This window comes from Tupaia chinensis, unplaced genomic scaffold (assembly GCF_000334495.1).
Source record: "Tupaia chinensis unplaced genomic scaffold, TupChi_1.0 Scaffold000573_1, whole genome shotgun sequence".
Lineage (NCBI taxonomy): Eukaryota > Metazoa > Chordata > Mammalia > Scandentia > Tupaiidae > Tupaia > Tupaia belangeri.
The window spans coordinates 2,371,641-2,390,856 of NW_006160087.1; the positions used below are offsets into that span (position 1 = coordinate 2,371,641).

General features: G+C 43.2%; 1 protein-coding gene across 2 annotated transcripts in view; it reads right to left on the bottom strand.

The window, feature by feature from the left end:
* The window catches only part of RBBP4 (RB binding protein 4, chromatin remodeling factor), a 36,853-nt gene that overhangs the window by 14,980 nt on the left and 2,657 nt on the right, over nt 1-19,216 (bottom strand). For both annotated transcript variants that reach the window (XM_006158104.3, XM_006158103.3), the window contains exons 3-8: nt 12,139-12,276; nt 4,780-4,953; nt 3,063-3,178; nt 2,785-2,945; nt 2,560-2,686; nt 2,063-2,140 (exon numbers count right to left, since the gene is read on the bottom strand). In XM_006158104.3, coding sequence (XP_006158166.1) covers nt 2,063-2,140; nt 2,560-2,686; nt 2,785-2,945; nt 3,063-3,178; nt 4,780-4,953; nt 12,139-12,276 — 794 coding nt within the window. The remainder of the gene's footprint in view (nt 1-2,062; nt 2,141-2,559; nt 2,687-2,784; nt 2,946-3,062; nt 3,179-4,779; nt 4,954-12,138; nt 12,277-19,216) is intronic.

The following is a 19,216-nucleotide window of genomic DNA, read 5'->3' on the forward strand; positions in this document are numbered from 1 at the left end:
TTTTTTTTTTCTTCCACGTGCCCATGTGTGTGTGGATTTTTTCCCCTCTCTGTGCAAACAGAACTTTTTTTTTTGTCATTATTAAAAGTCTGATCTTTAAGGGACCAGTAATTATTGTAATGGCTATGTCACGGGATTCCCATGTATGTAGTCGATCGTGGTTCGAGTCCTGGACCCGGTGGCTTAAACTCACGCCGGGCGCGTGTGCATGTGTGCCCAAGATCCCGAGAGGAAAAAGGAGAAGGGACTGCAGCGTGGCCATCCCCACCGGGAGGTGATTTCTCGCTTTCTGTCTCTGTCTCTGTCTTTCCGGCAAGCACACATGCCATACAACGAAAATCTCTCTCTCTCAAAAACAAAAGTCTGATCTTTACAGACCACCAAGTGGCATGGTGGTTAAGGGTGCTGGACTGCCACATGGTTGACTATGATTCGGGTCCCGGACCTGGCAGCTTGTGTCCCTCCCATCAAATTTAAATAATAAATAAATAAAGTTAAAAAAAAATCTGATCTTAAACAGATTCTTGGACTGGTGGTTCATATCCATCAGCCTATTCAACTTCTGTGCCTGTCCCATCCCCAGGAGCTTTTCCAGAGCTACCTCCTTCACCATGAAGCTCCACGAGTTTTCCCCGATGCAAACCTGGGCTTCCTCGCCATTTTTACTTTTCTGACAAAGACACCATGGAGAGGATAGATGGATTTGCAAGCCCTTCCTCCATCTTTTCCAGTGCTGTCTGGAATCGATTTATCAACCACTTCTTTTGAGTCATTTGTCTACCCTCCCGGGACATGATTTCCATCATCTTACGCATTTGGCAGACCTGCTGATGCTGGGAGTAAGAGGTCTTCCACATCTGTTGAGTTTTTAGTAAACCCAACACAGAAGAGACGAAGCAAATAACCATCGGTAGTCTTGACATGCGCTCCCACAAAGGCCTGCCATTTTTTGACCATGGAACACATTTTGCCATGGGTAAGATCCATGTCATGGAAGTTAATCAGGCAGTTTTTGCTCTGAACATCCTCAGTAATTAGCCTAAATCTCCTGAATGTGTCTTCATCATCCTGCAGATCTGTAAGGCTCACTTCAAACCTAAGGTCCTTAAGGCCGTCAGGCACACTTTTGGCTCCTTGAGTGCTGGTGACTAGTGTTTTCCCAATATTCATGGTGAACATAGCAGGTGCTTTCACATCATACCAGTCTTTTATAGAAAATGATCAACCACTTTCTTGGCTCCCTTTCTGCCACCTTTCTTAAGGCACTTATTCTTGCCAACCACCATGGTACTGCACAGAGCGCCAAAAGGGCTCTTAAAATTTATTTGTTATTATTATATTTGATGAAAAAGTGAGAGAGAAAGACACCAGATCTGAGACTTGAACCGTGGTCAGCCATGTGAAAGAGCCCAGCACCTGCCAGTCCCAAGGGCTTTTTTTTTTTTTAAAGGTAATTTAATTTGGGGGCCAGCAGGTGGCGTGGTAGTTGAGGGCACTGGACTCCCACATGAAAGACCACAGTTTAGGTCCTGGACCTGGCAGCTTGCTCTCTCACTTTCCCCCTCTTTCTCTCTCTCATGCTCCCTTGCTGTCTCGCTTTGTGCCCCTTTCTGGTCAAATTAAAAATAAATACACACAGGACCAACAGTTGGTGTAATGGATATGTCACTGGACTCCCATGTAGTTGACCGTGGTTCGAGTCCCAGACCCAGTGGCTTAAACTCATGCTGGGCGTGTGTGCCCAAGATTCTGAGAGGAGAATGGAGAAGGGATTGTGGCGTGACCATTCCCCCCGCAGGGGGTAATTTCTTGCTTTTCTGTCTCTCTGGCAAGCGCATGTGCCCTATAGCAAAAAACTCTCAAAAAAATAAATAAAAAAGAAAAGAAAAGGAAAGGAAAGAAAAATACAGAAGCAAAGAAGAAACAATCCACTTCCCACAGAGATTAGCACAGGCACAGAGAGGGTTTCTGATACTTTTAGGAATGGGCTACAAAGTACACATGTGCCAACTCACACATCCACATTTACCTTTAAAAATGAATTAGTGGTAGTTTCTCCTACCTGGAATATTTCATCCTTATGTGATTCAAAGGAATGCAACTTCAGTTTCAGATTCCTCAGATCCCACAGGGCAACAGTCTGCATATAAAGGGGAAAGCAAGGTAATTTTAACAAGAAGAAAAAAACAAAAATGATGAGATCTTCTCACATTAGGAAAAAAAAAGGGGGGGGGGCAAAAAATGGGAGAGCCAGCCAGATAGCGTGGTGGTTGAGGGGAGCAGATTCCACATAGCTGAGTATGCAGTCCGAGTCCCAGACCTGGCAGCCTGGAAATATGCCGGATGTATGTGCACACATACCCAAAATACCCAGAGGAGAAGGGATCGTGGAATGGCCATTCTCCCTGGGGTGCAGTGGGGTACGTTTGGGGGTGATTTCTCACATTCACTCTATGTCTTCTGAGTGTACTTTCCCTATACAAAGGGAAACCACACACATACACACACACACACACACAAAGAGAAATTCTGTTTTCTCTTAAAATAAGCCAAACTGACCTTGTCAGCCGACCCTGTGGCAAGGATGAATTCACTATAAGGATTGAAAGAGAGGCAGTTCACTTCAGCAGTGTGGGCAGGCACTGAGTGGCTAGGTTTGGAAGTATTGTTTGAACGCGTATCCCATCTGTGGGGGGCGGGGGGAGCAAATAAGGAAAAAGCTTTGAATGGTGATTAAATATAAAACAGACAAAACATGAAGAAAAAACAATGGACTCTACTCACATCATAAGTTTCTGATCATCAGCAACTGATCCAAAGAGAGACTCATGGAGCAGATGCCAGGAGACATCTTCCACCACCGCCGTGTGCCCCGTAAAGATGGTCTTTGCATCCACCACTTTGCCTTCCTTCGGAACGGCACTGATGTCCCACAGGCAGATGGTCTTAAATGTAAAATTAACTATTACATAAGAGGCAGATTCTCACCTCCCCACACACCCCGAAAAAGAAACCAAATGGTAACTAGCCCAGATTTGCTTCAAAATGGGGCGGATACGCACGTGGTCATCGGAAGCACTAAGTAAGTGCCCACTGAGATTCGGGTTCCAAGAAAGCCCATAGCCTTCCTTCTGGTGTCCACGGAGACGCAAGTCCGGGTTGCACTCTCCAGAAGGGTCTGCAAAGTAACGGACACATCAAGACCACCCAGTATGAGGCTAATAAAATTTACTTATTTTTATTTGTTTGTTGGTTTATTTTTTGGCCATAGGGCATGTGCGCTTTCTGGAGAGAGGGGCAGAAAGCAAGAAATCAATCCCTAAGGAGGATGGCCATGCTATAATCCCTTCTCCATTCTACTTGGGATTTTTGACACACACATCCATGTCCCCAGTGTGAGAATATATTTAACTTTTATTATTATCATTGTTATTTTCCAGTTTGATCAGAGACAGAGAGAGAGAGAAGTGAGAAAGCAAGCTACCAGGTCCAAGACTTGAACTGTGGTCGGCCACGTGGGAGCCCAGCACCTTTAACCACCACGCCACTTGCCGGCCCCTCCAGTGTGAGTTTTAAGTTGCCGGGACTTGAACCACAGTTGGCTGTGTGGGAATCCAGTGACATAACCATTATACTATCTGCTGGTCCCTATAGCCTTTTCCTTTTTTTTTTCCCTAAATGTCTCACATATTTATTACTGAACCAACCTACCAATGTAGAACTTAGAAACAAAGTTAAGCATCATTTTTCCCAATAAACACAAGTGTCCAATCAGTGGTGATCATTTTTAGCTTGATGTAGTAAGACCACAGTGACCTTGGTACAGTATAAATATGTGGCCCATCTCCTGTCCAGTTCCTCGTAGACCCAGCTTGGTTCTTCTCCAGTGTCTGCTCTTGGAGTTGTATCTGATTTTATTACCAGTTTTCATTCTAATCCATGGGGAACAGGATGATGTTGCTTCTGTTTTTTGGTCAGAAACCACTTGATTCTGAAAGTCTTGTGAGAAGACATGGCGAAAAGCTGAGAAGCCCTATAGTCTTCTCTAAGAGGGATTTTTGCTATAGGGTGCATGTGCTTGCCAAAGAGACACAGGGAGAGACAGGGAAACAGAAAGAGAAAAACACGTCCCAGAGTGGATGGTCATACTGCAATGCATTGTTCTCCAACCTCCTCTTGGGATTTTTGGTACATATGTACACACGCTTGCCATGTGTTTTTCTTTTTAATTTTAAATTTTTATTGATTATTTATAGCAGTATTATTCAATTTGAGAAGAGAGAGAGATAAAAGACAAGAGAGGCAGAGAGAGGGAGAATAAGAAAGCAAGCTGCCAGGTCCGGGACTGGAACCACGGTCAGCCATGTGGGATAGTCCAGCGTCTTAACCAACACGCTACTTTTAGCCCCCCGGCGTGAGTATTAAGCCACCTGGTCTGGAACTCCAATCGTGGTTGACTATGTGGGAGTTTGACGACATAACCATTATGCCATCTACTGGTCCCGGGTCTAATAAAATTTTGATTGAGATGTCTAAAACTCCTAATAGTTGTTTATATAAACAATACAGAACTCACTGACCCAATACATAATATTTAAGCTTTACCATCATTCTGTTTTTATGTAAAAAAGCATTTTTTTTCCCAGTGAAGGGACTAAACATGAAGAAAAATATCCACACACTTAAATCACAAGAAGTCATACTACAAAGCATTACAAAAGCCAAGTTACAAATAGTAAGTACGTAAAACTCAATGTTAAAAACACAAAGCGCAGGTACCTGGCTTAGAAGGATGCTTTGTATAGTCGAAAACAAGCACGTCGCTCGATGGAGTCTTTGTTGCAATGATACAAGGGTTCTGGGGCATATAACGAGCCCTGTTCACTTCTCCTTCATGGTTGATCTTGATTTCTATTTCGATTTTCCCACTAACTGAGCCAAAACCTCCAAATTCTGTAAGTAAGATAAATACCAAATGAGGACAAACAAGTTACTCTGCATGTATCACTCAGAAGGTTAGGGCAGACAAACTAACAAACCAGCACAGGAAGATAAACGTGTTAGCACCTCAGGGTGCTTTCATATCTCCCACTTCTGGCAGCTAGAACACCCAGTAAAAAATTTCTCATTACTGGAAATTAAGGAAGACCACCAACTTTACTTCAAAAGAGGTCCTTAATAAAGAGTTTTTAAATCTCATTCAAAAGTACAACAGGTAAGTTACTAATTTTTAAAGCTTTCTATTAAACTTCCATTTCTTGGGGAACAGCAGGTGGCATGGTGGTTAAGGCGTTGGACACTACCACATGCCCAACCACAGTTCGAGACTCAGACTTGGTGGCTTTCTTTCTCACTTTCCCTCTCTCTCTTTTTATGTGGCTTTCTGGTCAAATTAAAAAAAAAAATGAATAAATAAAATAATTATTTAAAAAAATTTAACTTACTATCTTAAAAAATCCATTTATTTCTTCCACATTGAGAAAGAGACAGAGCAGAGCACCCAATATGACTTTTTTTTAAAGAGAGATTTTTTGCTATAGAGTGTGCACTCATGGGAGATGCAGAGAGAGAGGGGAAGTGAGAAATCACTCCCCCTCCTGGGGGGAAAGGCCGCTCCACAATCCCCTCTCAGGATTTAGGGCATGTAGGTACATGTGCCCCGCGTCAGTTTCAAGCCAGGACTCAAACCGCAGTTGGCCATGTAAGAGTCCAGCGCCATAACCACTACGCCACCTCCTGGCCTCCCCAATGCCTTGATGCCACGATCCACCCTCAACTTCAGTAAGCTCTGGATCATGGTGCGCACATGCACTGTGTGCTGGGGTCGGAGGGGTGTCTCTAGAGGTGACTGAGTCTGTCCAGGTGGGCCAGTCTTGCAGAGCACTGGCTGAGCCACTACCCAGCCTGCCAGTTACGTTGAAGATCAAGCTCACAGTGTACTAGGCTTGAAAGAGTCCCTGTGTCCCTCTTAGACCATTCACCTGCAGCTCTAGTTTGAGATGACCTTTCTGAAATACATCACACTACATGTTCTCTTTACAGATTCTTAGTCTGGTGAGGTAAAAGTCACTACACCACACTTAGTTCCATTTCCTAACTCCTACTTACACTTGCCAAACCCTTGACTGAAATAGACCAGGTAGGCAAGGATGAGGCAAAAACATCTTTTATTCACATTAAGTGTCATGTACTTAAGGGACTCCTCTACCATTATGAAATGTGTAACAATATACTTCTGGAAATCTCGGCAAAGCAATATATAAACAATGGTACTTCATGACTGAAAAATTACAAAAGGCAGTAAAATAAGGTAGAGAAAGGTCTAAATAAGACTCACATCCAGGCCTAAGTGACTATCCCATTTTCTAGTGTGGTAACTTAGGGAAGGCCTACACTCTCCCTGAGCCTCAAATAAATACCTTACCCATAAAGCAAAGAAATTAGGAGTCACTCTAAGAAAAGAGATACAAGGGTAAAATGGTCAGCATATAACATTCCATTTAAAAATAACTTTTTAAAATTTATTTATTCATTCATTTATTTTAATTTGACCGGGGGGGAGAGAGAGAGAGAAAGTGGGAAAGCAAGTCACCAGATCTGGGACTCAAGCCGTGGTCAGCCATGTGGGAGTGTCCAGCGCCTGAACCACGTCACTTGCTGGTCCCCTAAGATAACTTTTTTTTTTTTTAAACTTTCTTTCTTTATTCATCCATTTTAAATTGACCAGAGAAGAACAGAAAGAGAGAAAGAAAGAAAGTTGCCTGGGACTCAAACCATGGTCAGCCATGTGGGAGTCCAGTACCTTTAACAAACATACCACCTGCTGGCCCCAACTTTTCTTTTCTTTCTTTTTTTTTTTTTTTAAAGAGATTTTTGCTATAGGGTGCATGCACTTGCTGGAGACACAGACAGGAAGTGAGAAATCCCACCCCCACGGAGAGATAGCCACGCTATAAACCCTTCTCCTCTTGGGATTTTGGGCATGCACATGTGCCCAGTGTGAATTTTAAGCCATTGGGCCCAGGGCTCAAACTGCAGTTGACTATGTGGGAGTCCAGCAACATAACCAGTAAGTCATATGCTAGTCATTCTAAATAGCTTTTAAAAGAATTACCAATTTATACACTTTATTATTTTAAATAATATTTTGACCAGAGAGAGACAGAGAGGGAAACTAAGAAAGCAAGCCACTAGGGTTTGGACTCGAATCATGGTCAGTCATGTGGGAGTCCAGTGCATTAACCAGCATGCCATCTGCTGGCCCCCTCAAAATAACTTTTATAATCGGAAAAATGTCTCAATTGGTTCAAGCCAGACTCTAAAGGAGGAGAAAAAGATAAATTTCTTCAAGAACTCTAGCCCAGGGACCAGCAGTTAGTGTAATGACTATGTCACTGGACTCCCATGTAGCTGACTGCAGTTTGCATCCTAGAGCTGGTGGCTTAAAACTCATGCTGGGCATGTGTGTGTACATGCCCAAGATCCCGAGAGGAGAACAGAGAAGGGATTGCGGCGTGGCCATCCCCCCTGGGGGGTGATTTCTCACTTTCTGTCTCTGTCTGGCAAGCGCACGCGCCCTATAGCAAAAACCTCTCCAAAAAAAAAAAAAAAAAAAAAGAAAAACAAAAAAAAAAAAAAAAAAAAAAAAAAAAAAAGAAAGAAAGAAAAAAAAAAAAAAAAAAAACTCTAGCCCAGAAGCATCTACTAACCTACAAAAAAAGGGATGATAAGGTACGTGACCTTAAGGAGCTCAGTCTAAACCATAGGGAGATAAGTACACAACTACAATTCACTACAACAATAACAAAACCAGCACAGCTACCAGGAGACAGACACCAGTACCAGGGAAAAGGCAACGGATGGCATGGCACCTACTGAGCAAGAGTACTCCCTACAGAAGGTGTTTTAGCATTGGGCATATACTGAACGTGGGCCTCTCTACTGTGAAGAAAGCACAGTAATAAGAATCCAGGGGCCAAGTGGTGGCACATTAGACAGCAGGACCCACCTGGGGGAGGTTCTGGGTTTGCACACTGGGGCCTTGCTGAACACACTGGGCATGTGTATGCCCATAATTCAGGCCAGCTAGAACTGGGGGGGGCAACTGTGGCTTATGGTCCCTGCTGGGGGTGCCCACCTTTCTTTCAATCAGGGAAGAAACAGATAAACCTGAGACAGAATGCTCTACCTGACAGACCCACACGGGAAGGTTGCCAGTTTGCACCTGGGGACCTCCCTGAGTACACTGGACACAGGTGTGCCCATAATCTGGGCTTGGCTGAAGCTGGATAGGAGCAGCAGGACCCTCTCGAGGGCACTGTATCATACAGGTGTGCTCCATCATAAATAAAAAAAAAATTTAAAACAAAGCAACCTGTGGTACATCATAATAGGAATACTCATCTCTGTAGCTTGATGAATTCTTATATATAAATGCACTTAGTGAAAATATTATCTAAATCAAAAGAAAAACATTTTCAACACCCCAGAAGACACTATTGTGTCCTACCTAATCAATATTATCACCACAAACAAGTAACCACTATTCTGAGCTCTACGACCACTCAACTTTTGAGACCATAAACCTAAAACGAAGCATTTTTCCCCCCCTATTTGTCAGAGGGTGCATGTCCTCCATTAGAGGGAAAGTGAGAAGCAGGGTGTGGTCACATCACAATTCTTTTCGCTCCACTGCTCCCTTTCAGGATTTTGGTTATGCACACGCCCACGTTTTTCAAGCTAACAGGTCCAGAGCTCAACTGCATGATCACCATGTGGGATCTAGCCACCTTAACTACCCATCCAGAAGAGTAAGTTCTAATAGCCCGAGTCAAATATCCCAATTATTTTTATCATGAACTTGTAAGAGTTTATTATATATAATTTAGATTAAAAACTAGAGATCTCGGGGACCAGCAGGTAGAGTGGTGGTTGAGGCACTGGACTCCCATGTGGCCAACCACGAGGTACAAGTCCTGGACCTGGAGGCTTGCTTTCTCACTCTCCCTTTTTGTCTCTCTCTGGTCAAAATTGAAGAATAATGATAATAAGTATAATTAAAAATAAATAAATCTTAAAAAAAAAGAAAACACTAGAGATTTCTCTTGAAGATTCTGGTAACAGAGCTTGAAGTAAAATTTTACATCTAATCTATTTTCAGGACTAATCTAATAATAAACACTTTAGCATGACCACTCCCCACCACGAGAAGGTGGTTTCTCTAGCCCCCTGCAAGCACATGTGCCTTCTAGCACAAATTATGAAACAATTAATACATTATTAATCATAGTATTTGCTTTGAATGAAAATTATACAAGCAGTCTTCAGGAAACCTCATGAAAAATGTGTCTTCTAAAAAACCTATACATGGTTTAATTCCAATTTTTTGACAAACTCTTTGAAATTCCCTCCACTTTTTAAATATTTGCCAGAGGGCACATGCTCCCTAGCTGAGATGGAGAGGGAAAAATCTGCCAACTGGAGTGTGGCCACACCTCAATCCCTTCTCCATTTTTCTATCGTTATCAGCATATTGGACACATATGGCAAATATACCTGGTGAGTTTTTCAAGTCTTCAACTCCAGGACTCAAAACATGTTGGATCCAGTTCCTTAACCACTAGGCTACATGGCCTGTTCTCTCCATATAACTATAGGGCGCGTGTGCTCGCCAGACAGACAGAGAGAGACATAGAGACAGAAAGCGAGAAATCACCCCCAGAGGGGATGGCCACGCTGCAATCCCTTCTCCATTCTCCTCTTGGGATCTTGGGCACGCACGCACACGTGCCCGGCGTGAGTTTTAAGCCACCGGGTCCAGGACGCGAACCGCAGTCGACTACGTGGGAGTCCAGCGACATAGCCATTACGCTAACTGCTGGTTCCCAAGACAGTTTCTCTTCATCTACTAATATGGACTGGGGTCAGAGAGGACAAACCACTACCCAAAACACACAACCAGTTAGTGGCACAGCATGGTCCTTATCCCCGTTCTTCTGATTTAAACTCAATGTTCTTTCCCCCCAATCACAGATGGATACAGGGAGAATAATTTTCCAGAAATCAAATTCTAAAATTACACCCTTGAGCCAGTGACACAATATATTTACTGACTTTTATCCTAAGAACTTATTTTGCATTCTGCATCACACTGCAGTAAATGAGTGAAGACTAAACTGCAGGATTATAACCTTGGCAAATGACTAGAGCTGAAAAGAACTTAGATTTAAAAATGGGTTCTGCTTATCAAGAAAAATCTCAGTGACATCTATTAGATAGGGCACAAATCTCACAATTTCCCACCTCTTCTGAACGGTAGCATTTCATGAGTAAACTACCCCTTAAAACTAGGATGCAATTAGACGGCTCACTGAAATTTGATTTGTATACACATAACAAGTACCATGGCCATATCTACATTAAACCCGAGAAGGGTAATTTCAGGCAGTGTTTCTCAACCTTGACTTCCTTAATGTCCCTCTAAGAAACCTGTTTTGGAGCCAGCAGATGGTGTAGTAGCTACGTTGCTGGACTCCCACATGGTCAACCATAGTTCAAGTCCTAGACCCAGTGGCTTGAAAATCACACCAGGTGCGTATGCACGATGCCAAAAGTCCTGTGAGGGGTGATTTCTTCTCTCTCTCTCTCTCTCTCTCGGTAGAGCACACACCCTAAGGCAAAAACCTTTTAAAAAAAAAAAAGGTGGGGGTGGGGAGGACCAGCAGATGGATAAAGGTTATGTCACTGGACTCCCACAGACGGCTGTGATTCAAGTTCCGAATCCAGTGGCTTGAAACTCACACCAAGTGCATGTGTGTACATGTCCATAATCCCAAGAGGAGAGTGGAGGAGGAAGGATTCTGGAGTGGACATCTACCCTGGGGGGTGATTTCTCGCTTTCTGTCTCTCTGGCGAGCGCATGCACCTTATAGCAAAAAATCTCTTAATAAAATAAAAAGAAGAAAGAAACTTCTGGTTTTTCTTTTACTGCCAGAAGGTACATGCACAAGTCACAGAAACACCGAGAAGAAAGGCGAGATAGCAACCCTATGAGGCATAGTCCCACACAATTCCTTCTCCTCCCATTTCTCGTTTCTTTACCCTATGTGGACTGTGGGCGTGCACACACATGTATCTAGTGTGCTTTCAGCCACAGGAGCTGGGAATAGAACCACAGTCAGCCATGTGGGATCTGACTCTTGCCTTGTATTTTTCATTTTTCCAGGTTTTTTTTTTTTTTTTGCCATAGGGCATGTACACTTGCCAGACACAGACAGAGAAGCAAAGTGAGAAATTGCCCTGCGGGAGAATGGCCACCATTATCCCTTCTCCTCCATTCTCCTCTCAGGATTTTGGGCACACAGAAACTCATGCCGAGTCTTTTTCAAGCTGCCGGGTCTGGGACTCAAACTATAGCCGGCCATTTGGGAACCCAGTGCCTTAACCACCATGCCACCTACTGGTCCTTGGAATCTAGCTCTCTTAACCACCATACTACAGGGCTAGCCCCCTCTAAAATACCTTGAAGACATTTTTCCTTTAGCTTCCCCATGAGATTTATTTTTAAAAAACATTTTAAAAATAATTATTTTATTTATTTATTTTAACTTGACCAGAGAGGGACAGAGGGAGAGTGAGAGAGATGGAACAAGAGAAAGCAAACTACCAGGTTCAGGGTTTGAAACGTGGTCAGCCACAAGGGAGTTCAGCACCCTTAACCACCACGCCACCTGCTGACCCACAAAGAGATGTTTAATATCATTGATATCCTCTGTTCACGCACTGTGTGTTTTCTACATCCCACACTTAATACCGTTTACATCTACCCACATCTGTGACATAATTCTAATCTCTGTAGTGGCAATATCCCCTCTGTTGAAAATATTATAGGGCAACAATGGCGGATTTTTGCTTCTTTCAATGAGAAAAAGTCACCTGCCACCAGTTTAGTAAAAGCAAGGATGTTACAAAGGTACAGAACCAAGTGTATGTTAAGAATTTCCTGATACCTACAATTAACATTTACACTGAAAGCTGAGGCATTTCTGAGCTTCACTCTTATTTCTACATAGAGAAGCTGATCCAAATGTATGGAAGACACAACCCCTACATCACCACTCCCTTCATTAAGGTTCCTACCTCCTTTCTCGCTGTCGTAGTGTGACGCATCAAACTGAGCATCATCGTTAGGGAGCTGCACGCTGGCTATCACCAGGTGGTTTTGCTCATCCGAGGTGTGTGTCCCCAGGACAAGTCGATGAATGCTGAAATCTTTCCCTTCAGGTCTGCAATAGCAACATAAGGTCATTGTCGTCCGAACGAATAACATCAACAGAAACCAGAAGTCAGCAAGAAAACGTATGTGACAGCCATCCGCAAGCAGGATGGACGAGCCATTAAGGTCCACATTTTCTACTTTTAATGTAACTTCGTTTTGTTAATTTTTTAATTTTCTAGAGGGTAGGTATGCTTGCCAGAGGGGAGAGAAAGGGCGAAAGCATTCCTAATGGAGTGTGGTCATGCCACAAACCCCTCTGCATTTCTCCACCGTGTTGGGATTTTGTGTTTCTGTTTTTTGTGTGTGTGTGTGTGTGAGGTTTTTGCTATAGGGTGCATATGCTCGCCAGAGAGACAGAGACAGAAAGCGAGAAATCGCCCCCCAGGGGGGATGGCCACACCACAATCCCTTCTCCATTCTCCTCTTGGGATCTTGGGCTCGCATGCAGACGCTGTTTAAGCCGCCAGGACCAGGACTGGAACCACAGCTGACTACATTTGAGTCCAACGACATAGCCATTACATTAACTGCTAGTCCCCATGTTGGGATTTGAACGCCACATGCCTGATGTGTTCTTTAAACCTGGGACTTAAAACTCCATGGTGGGCTATATGGGTTCTGGTTCCTTTAACCAATGGGACACGGGGTCAGTCTAATTTGTATTTGTTATCCTGGCCAAAAAAATACAATTACTCTCGATAAAAAGAGGTTGAATGGACTAAAATGTGAATTACTGGAGTCAGCAGAAGGTGTAGTGCTTAGTCCTGGATTCCCACCACAGGACTGACCGCAGTTTGAATCTTAGACCTAGCAGGTTGAAACCCAGTCCCGGTGAATGTTCGTACGTGCCCAAAACCTTGAGAGAAGGGACTACAGCACGGCCATCATCCCCCGGGGGGTGATGTTGTACTCTGTCTCTCTGACAAGCACACGTGCCCAGAAAAGCAGTGAGTTACAGCTGACAGCAGCAGGGCAGTAATACAATGCTGTGATGCCGAACCCTGGCTCACACCCAGGCCTCCCTGTGCATGCTGGGCATTCACACCTACCCAGGAGAGATCCAGGCTGGCTAAGGCTAAACAGAGATCGTGTGTGGACCCTGCTGGGGATGCACATCTTCCTCTCCCTTTCTCAAGAAAGAAAGAAAACACCAGTGATGGGTGGTAATGTTCTGTTTAAGAGAAGCATGGTTGACCTGACAGATATGCACTATATCCATGCTGGAAAAAACCATGTTGTATACTGTAAAGATGCACAGTGATTAAATGTACTTGTTTTAAATTAAATAAATAAATGAGAAGCAGAGAAGCCCGATTTCACATGGCTACTGCGGTATGAATCCCTGGCCCATCAGCTTAAAACACATGTGACATATACATGGGTGCCCGTGATGTGACAAGATAGAGGACTGGAGGAAGGGCATCATGGTGTTTGCAGACCCTGTGCAGGATGCTCCCCGCTCTGTACGTGTGCAAACCCTCTATCATGAAAGAAATGAATAAAAAAGGAATGAAAGGAAATAACAGAAGGTAAACTAGCTGTTCACACATTTAATAAGCATCGAACGAATGGGCACTGCTCCAATGTTATCTAAGCACAAAGATGGTAAAGACAGGATTCCCATCCTCAAAACACCAGGGCTGGGACCAGCAGTTAGAGTAATGGCTATGTCGCTGGACTCCCACGTAGCTGATCACGGTTCGAGTCCCAGACCCGGTGGTTTAAACTCTCGCCGGACACGTGTGTGAGTGTGTGCATGCCCATCCCCCCCAGGGGGTGATTTCTTGCTTTCTGTCTCTCTTTCTGGCGAGCGCATGCACCCTATAACGAAAACCTCTCCAAAAAAAAAACCAGGGCTAATCAGTAATGGACAGAAGTAACAAAATATATTACAAAAGTGGTACTCAAAATATGGGAATTTACAGGCTGGCAGGTGGTGTGGTTATAGGTGCTGGACTCCCACATGGCTGACCATCACCGAGGTCCAGACCCAGTAGCTTGTTTTCTCACCCACTCCTCGATCGTCAAATTAAAATAATAAAAATACATAAAATTGAATAATTCTTTAAAAAAATGGGGAGTTTAAATGAAAAGATTAATAAATTAAGGAACTGTTAAGGAATAGGTGTGACCTGAAAACTCGAAAATGACAGCTAAAAGTGCCAGATTCTTTTTTTGCTATAGGGCGCGTGCGCTCACCAGACAGAGACAGAGATAGAAAGCAGGAAATCACCCCCCGAGGGGATGGTCACATCGCAATCCCTTCTCCTCCATTCTCCTCTCGGGATCTTGGGCACGCACGCACACACACCCACACCCGGCATGAGTTTTAAGCCACTGGGTCCGGGACGCGAACCGCGGTCGACTACATGCGAGTCCAGAGACACAGCCATTACACTAACTGCTAGTCCCAAAAGTGCCAGATTCTAATGCTAAGAACGCTACAATTATTTTTTAATCATTTAAACACCATACGCTATGAGGTATTATTCCAATTACAAAATGAAGGCACTTGAGGAGGTAATCAAGCAATCTGCCTAAGGTCATATAACTATTATCAGAACCGGGAATGAAGAATACGGAATAGCCCAGTGGGAGAAAAGGCTAAAAAAAAGCAGATGTGGGCCAATGGGTAGCATGGTGGTCCTACATGGCTGACTACATGGTTTTAATCTTGGACAAAGTGGCTCGGGGGGTGGGGGTGGGGGACCCGCATGCCCCAAATCCCAGGGAAAGAAATAGAAGAAACTGAAGAGTGGCCATCCTCAATGTACTTTCTCATCTCCCATCCCAGGCAAACACATGTGCCTTCTGGCACATTAAAAAAAAAAAGTAAACAGGCTCTTTATACCGCGGTTACAAGGAATCATAGAAAGTTTCTAAACAGAGCCATAGCATTATATGAGTTGCCTCAGAAGAGTTTATCTGAAAGTGTAAAGCAGAGGTTCTTCTTTTGGTAAAGAATTAATTTTATTATTGTTTTATTTGTACCAGGCACATGCCTTCACCAGAAAGAAACAGTGAGAGAGAGAGAGAAAGAGAGGGAAAGTGAAAAAGCAAGCTGCCAGGTCCAGGACCTGAACCGCGGTCAGTCATGTCAGAGTCCAGCACATTCACCACCATGCCACCTGCTGGTCCGCCTAAAGCAGAGGTTTTTAAAAGTGTGGTCCTAAGACAAACCCAATAGGCATCCTGAGATGGCTACTGAACTTGAGCTGTGAAATACTGCTTTCACTGACTAAAAATGAGTATTTTCTGCTGAGACTTCTCCCTCCCGATTCATTTCTAGCAGCTTCCACGCACCAAGTGTCTAGATATGTGCAAGTGAACAGGATCCAAACATCTGAATATGATTAGGGACAGAATATTCAATTTCCACTGAATCTGATGTGCAAAAAGTGAAAAACAAACAGAACAGAGATTATAGATCACCTCCTCCTACAAGTCTCTGAACGCTCAGGTTGAACGTCAAGATTTAGGAAGAAATGCACCATCCATCAGATGACCAGAAATCACCACAGGGTCACAAGAAATATGGGATATGAAGAAAATACCTCTCCTCCAAGGGAAAAGAATAACTTCATCTTCAGACAGTACAATGAAACTCACAGGAATGTCAGATAAAGAATTCAGAATATTCACAGTGATAAAACTAACAGAGATGGAGAAGAGAGACAATGAACTGCATAAGAGGCAGGAGAAAGGAGCTGATGAGTTCCAGGTAAGGAAATTCTTGCACGATCTGAAAGAGGAAATACACACCATAAAAAAGAATCAAATGGAACTGTTAGAGATGAAGGCTGAAATACAGGAGGTCAAAATCTCCCTTGAAAGTATTAAAAGCAGATTAGATTATGTAGAGGATCAGATCTCGGATGTAGAAGACAGAACCTCTGACCTAGAAAATTCCACCACAAAGACTGAGATAAATTGCCCCCCAAAATGATGAGAAATACTAGACGTCCAAACATCCAGATAATTCGTATCCCAGAAGGTGAGGAGACTCATAATAGTATTTATAACCTATTCCATTAAATCCTGCAAGAAAACTTTCCAAACCTAGAGAGGCACTCAAAGATCCAGTCCCAAGAAATACAAAGAACCCCAAATACAATCAACCCAAGAAGATCTTCTCCAAGACACATACAGACACACAAAAATAAGAGTTCAAAAGCTAAGAAAATGGCCAATTGTAGAGACAAATCTGGAGTTGAGTATTATATCCCAAAATTTAATTAGGAAGATCATAATAAAACAAGATAAAGTACATGAGACTGAACTTGTGAAATAGAATTTTATGACTTTTGACTAAAACATTGCTGATTTTCTTCTAGGCTTTGTTTTCCGGTTTTTAAAGGATTTTTGTCTTCTCTTGAGCTGCCGATAGGTTCACGTACCTATTATATGAACAGAATCCTAACCTGTTCCCTGGCTTTTTTTTTTTTTTTTTTTTTTTTTTTTGGAGAGGTTTTTGCTATAGGTCATGTGTGCGCGCTAGAAAGACAGAGAGAGAGACAGAAAGCAAGAAATCACCACCGAAGGACAATCCCTTCTCCTCTTGGGATCTTGGGCATGCACGCTGGTGCCTGGCATAAGTTTAAGTGACCGGGCCTGGGACTTGAACCGTGGTCAACTATATGGCAGTACGGCAATGTAACCATTACACTACCTGCTGGTCCCCTGGCTTTAAGTTTTAAGTAAAGTTTCTTAGAATTTCTTTGATTTATTAAAGCTAAAACTGCTTTTCTTGAAATTAAAAAATGTATTAAATACCTAATGACCATCGTAAGCTATATAGCATCAGCTAGGTGCTACTTTATCATTCTGCTCAGTTTTACACCTAAAGTCAGACAGGTACTCGCAGATATGTATATATCAGCTGAACTTGCTATTGAAAGTAGTTAGATTATTTAAGAAATTTTGTGAATCAATAAAATGTGGGGGACAAAAGGGAGGAAAAAAAACCTTAACACTAGAGATGGTGTGGGAGGAGGGTAGGAAACCACATTTTGTATGCTGTGACGATGCTCAATAAATGAATGTAAATTAATTAAAAAAAAAAAAGTGTGGTCCTTAGATGAACAAAATGAGCATGACCTGGGAACCTCTGAAAAATAGAAACTCTTGAGCCAGCCAGTGGTGTAGTGGTTAAGGCAGCTGGATCCCCATGACTGACCGAGCAGTTTGAGTTCCAATGTGGAGGCTTTAAAAACAAGCCAGGCACATTTGCATGTGTACCTAAAATGCCAAGAGAAGAGACTGCCATCCTCTCTGGGGGGTGCTTTCCACTTTGTCTAACAAGTGCACATGCCTTAGAGCAAATTAAAAAAAAAAAAAAATCAAGGAGCTATCAGAAGAAACTGGGTATAAACAAAGCAACAGAAGGCCAGCAGGTGGCGTGGTAGTTAAGGACACTGGACTCCCACATGGCCAACTGTAGTTCAAGTCCTGGACCTGGTGGCTTGTTCACTCTCACTCTGTCCCTCTTTGGTCAAATTAAAATAAAGTCAAAATAATTTGGGGGACCAGAAGATGGCATAATGGTTATGTTGCTGGACTCCCATCCATGTAGTCGACCATGGTTCGAGTCCCAGACCCAGTGGCTTAAACTCATACCAGGTGCATGTGAGTGCCCAAGATCCTGAGAGGAAAATGGAGAAGGGACTATGCGTGGACATCTCCACTGGGGGTGATTTCTCGTTTTCTGTCTCGTTTTCTGTCTCTCTCCGTCACCGGCAGGTGGTGTGGTAGTTAAGGGTGCTGGACTCCCACATGGCCAACCACTAGAGTCCGAGACCTGGCAACTTGCTTTCTCACTTTCTCTCACTCAGTCCCTTTCTAGTCAAATTAAAATAAATAAATGAATAGATAAATAATTCTTAAAAAAAAAAAAAAAAACCTCTCTGTATAGTTATGACAAGCAAAGCTGTGATAGCATAATCCTACAAAAAGGACAGAGGAAAGGAGAGCAGTGAACAGAATATTGGAAATGCCTGCATTGAGGTCAGGTAATGAACTACAGCAAGTCTGGAAGAGGGGACCAACAGACTACGTAATGGTTACGTTACTGGACTCCCACGTGGCCAACCGTGGTATTAGTCCCGGACCAAAAGGCTTAAAATTCATGCTGGGCACCTGTACATGCATACCCAAAAATTCCAAGAGAACGGATTGTGGTGTGGCCTTCCACCCTCGTCTCTGTCTCTCTAGCGAGTGTACATGCCCTATAGCAAAAATTTTTCTAAAAATAATAAAATTACAGGGCCAGCAGGTGACATGGTGATTAAGGGCGCTGGACTCCCATACGGCCGACTGTTGTTTGAGTCCCGGACCTGGTGGCTCGCTTTCTCACCACCCCCCCACTCTCTCTCACTCTGTGCCTCTCCGGTCAAATTAAACCAACAAACAAACAACTTATTAAAAACAAAACAAAAAAAACATGTGGGCGTGTGTTCAATATCCCAGGAAAATGGAGAAGGGATTGCAGCATGACCCCCCCCCCCGATTTCTCACTTTCCCCCTCTCTCTCTCTCTAAAGAACACATACAACCTTTGGCAAACTCCACAACACACACACACACACACCAAGCAGGGATGGCACCACAGCATGCAATGCTAGCAATGCTGAAGCTATGTGGGAGGATCCAGGATTCAAGTTCCAAGTGTTCCCCTGTACAGGAACCAGTGTTTATGCTTTACGGTCCTGGCTGACTTGGGGTGAGGTCATGATGTGAAGACCCTATTGAGAGAGCTTATCTATTTTTTGTTAGTTGGATCATAATCAAATAACCATACTTTAGAAGTATTTTGATTTCCAGAGATTTGAGTTTATGAGGAACTTATGTTGTATAGAACTTATGAAAAGGTATTCTGAAAAGTAAAATTTCTTCAAAGAATTATTTTACTTAACTTTATTCATTCATTCATATTTTTTAATTT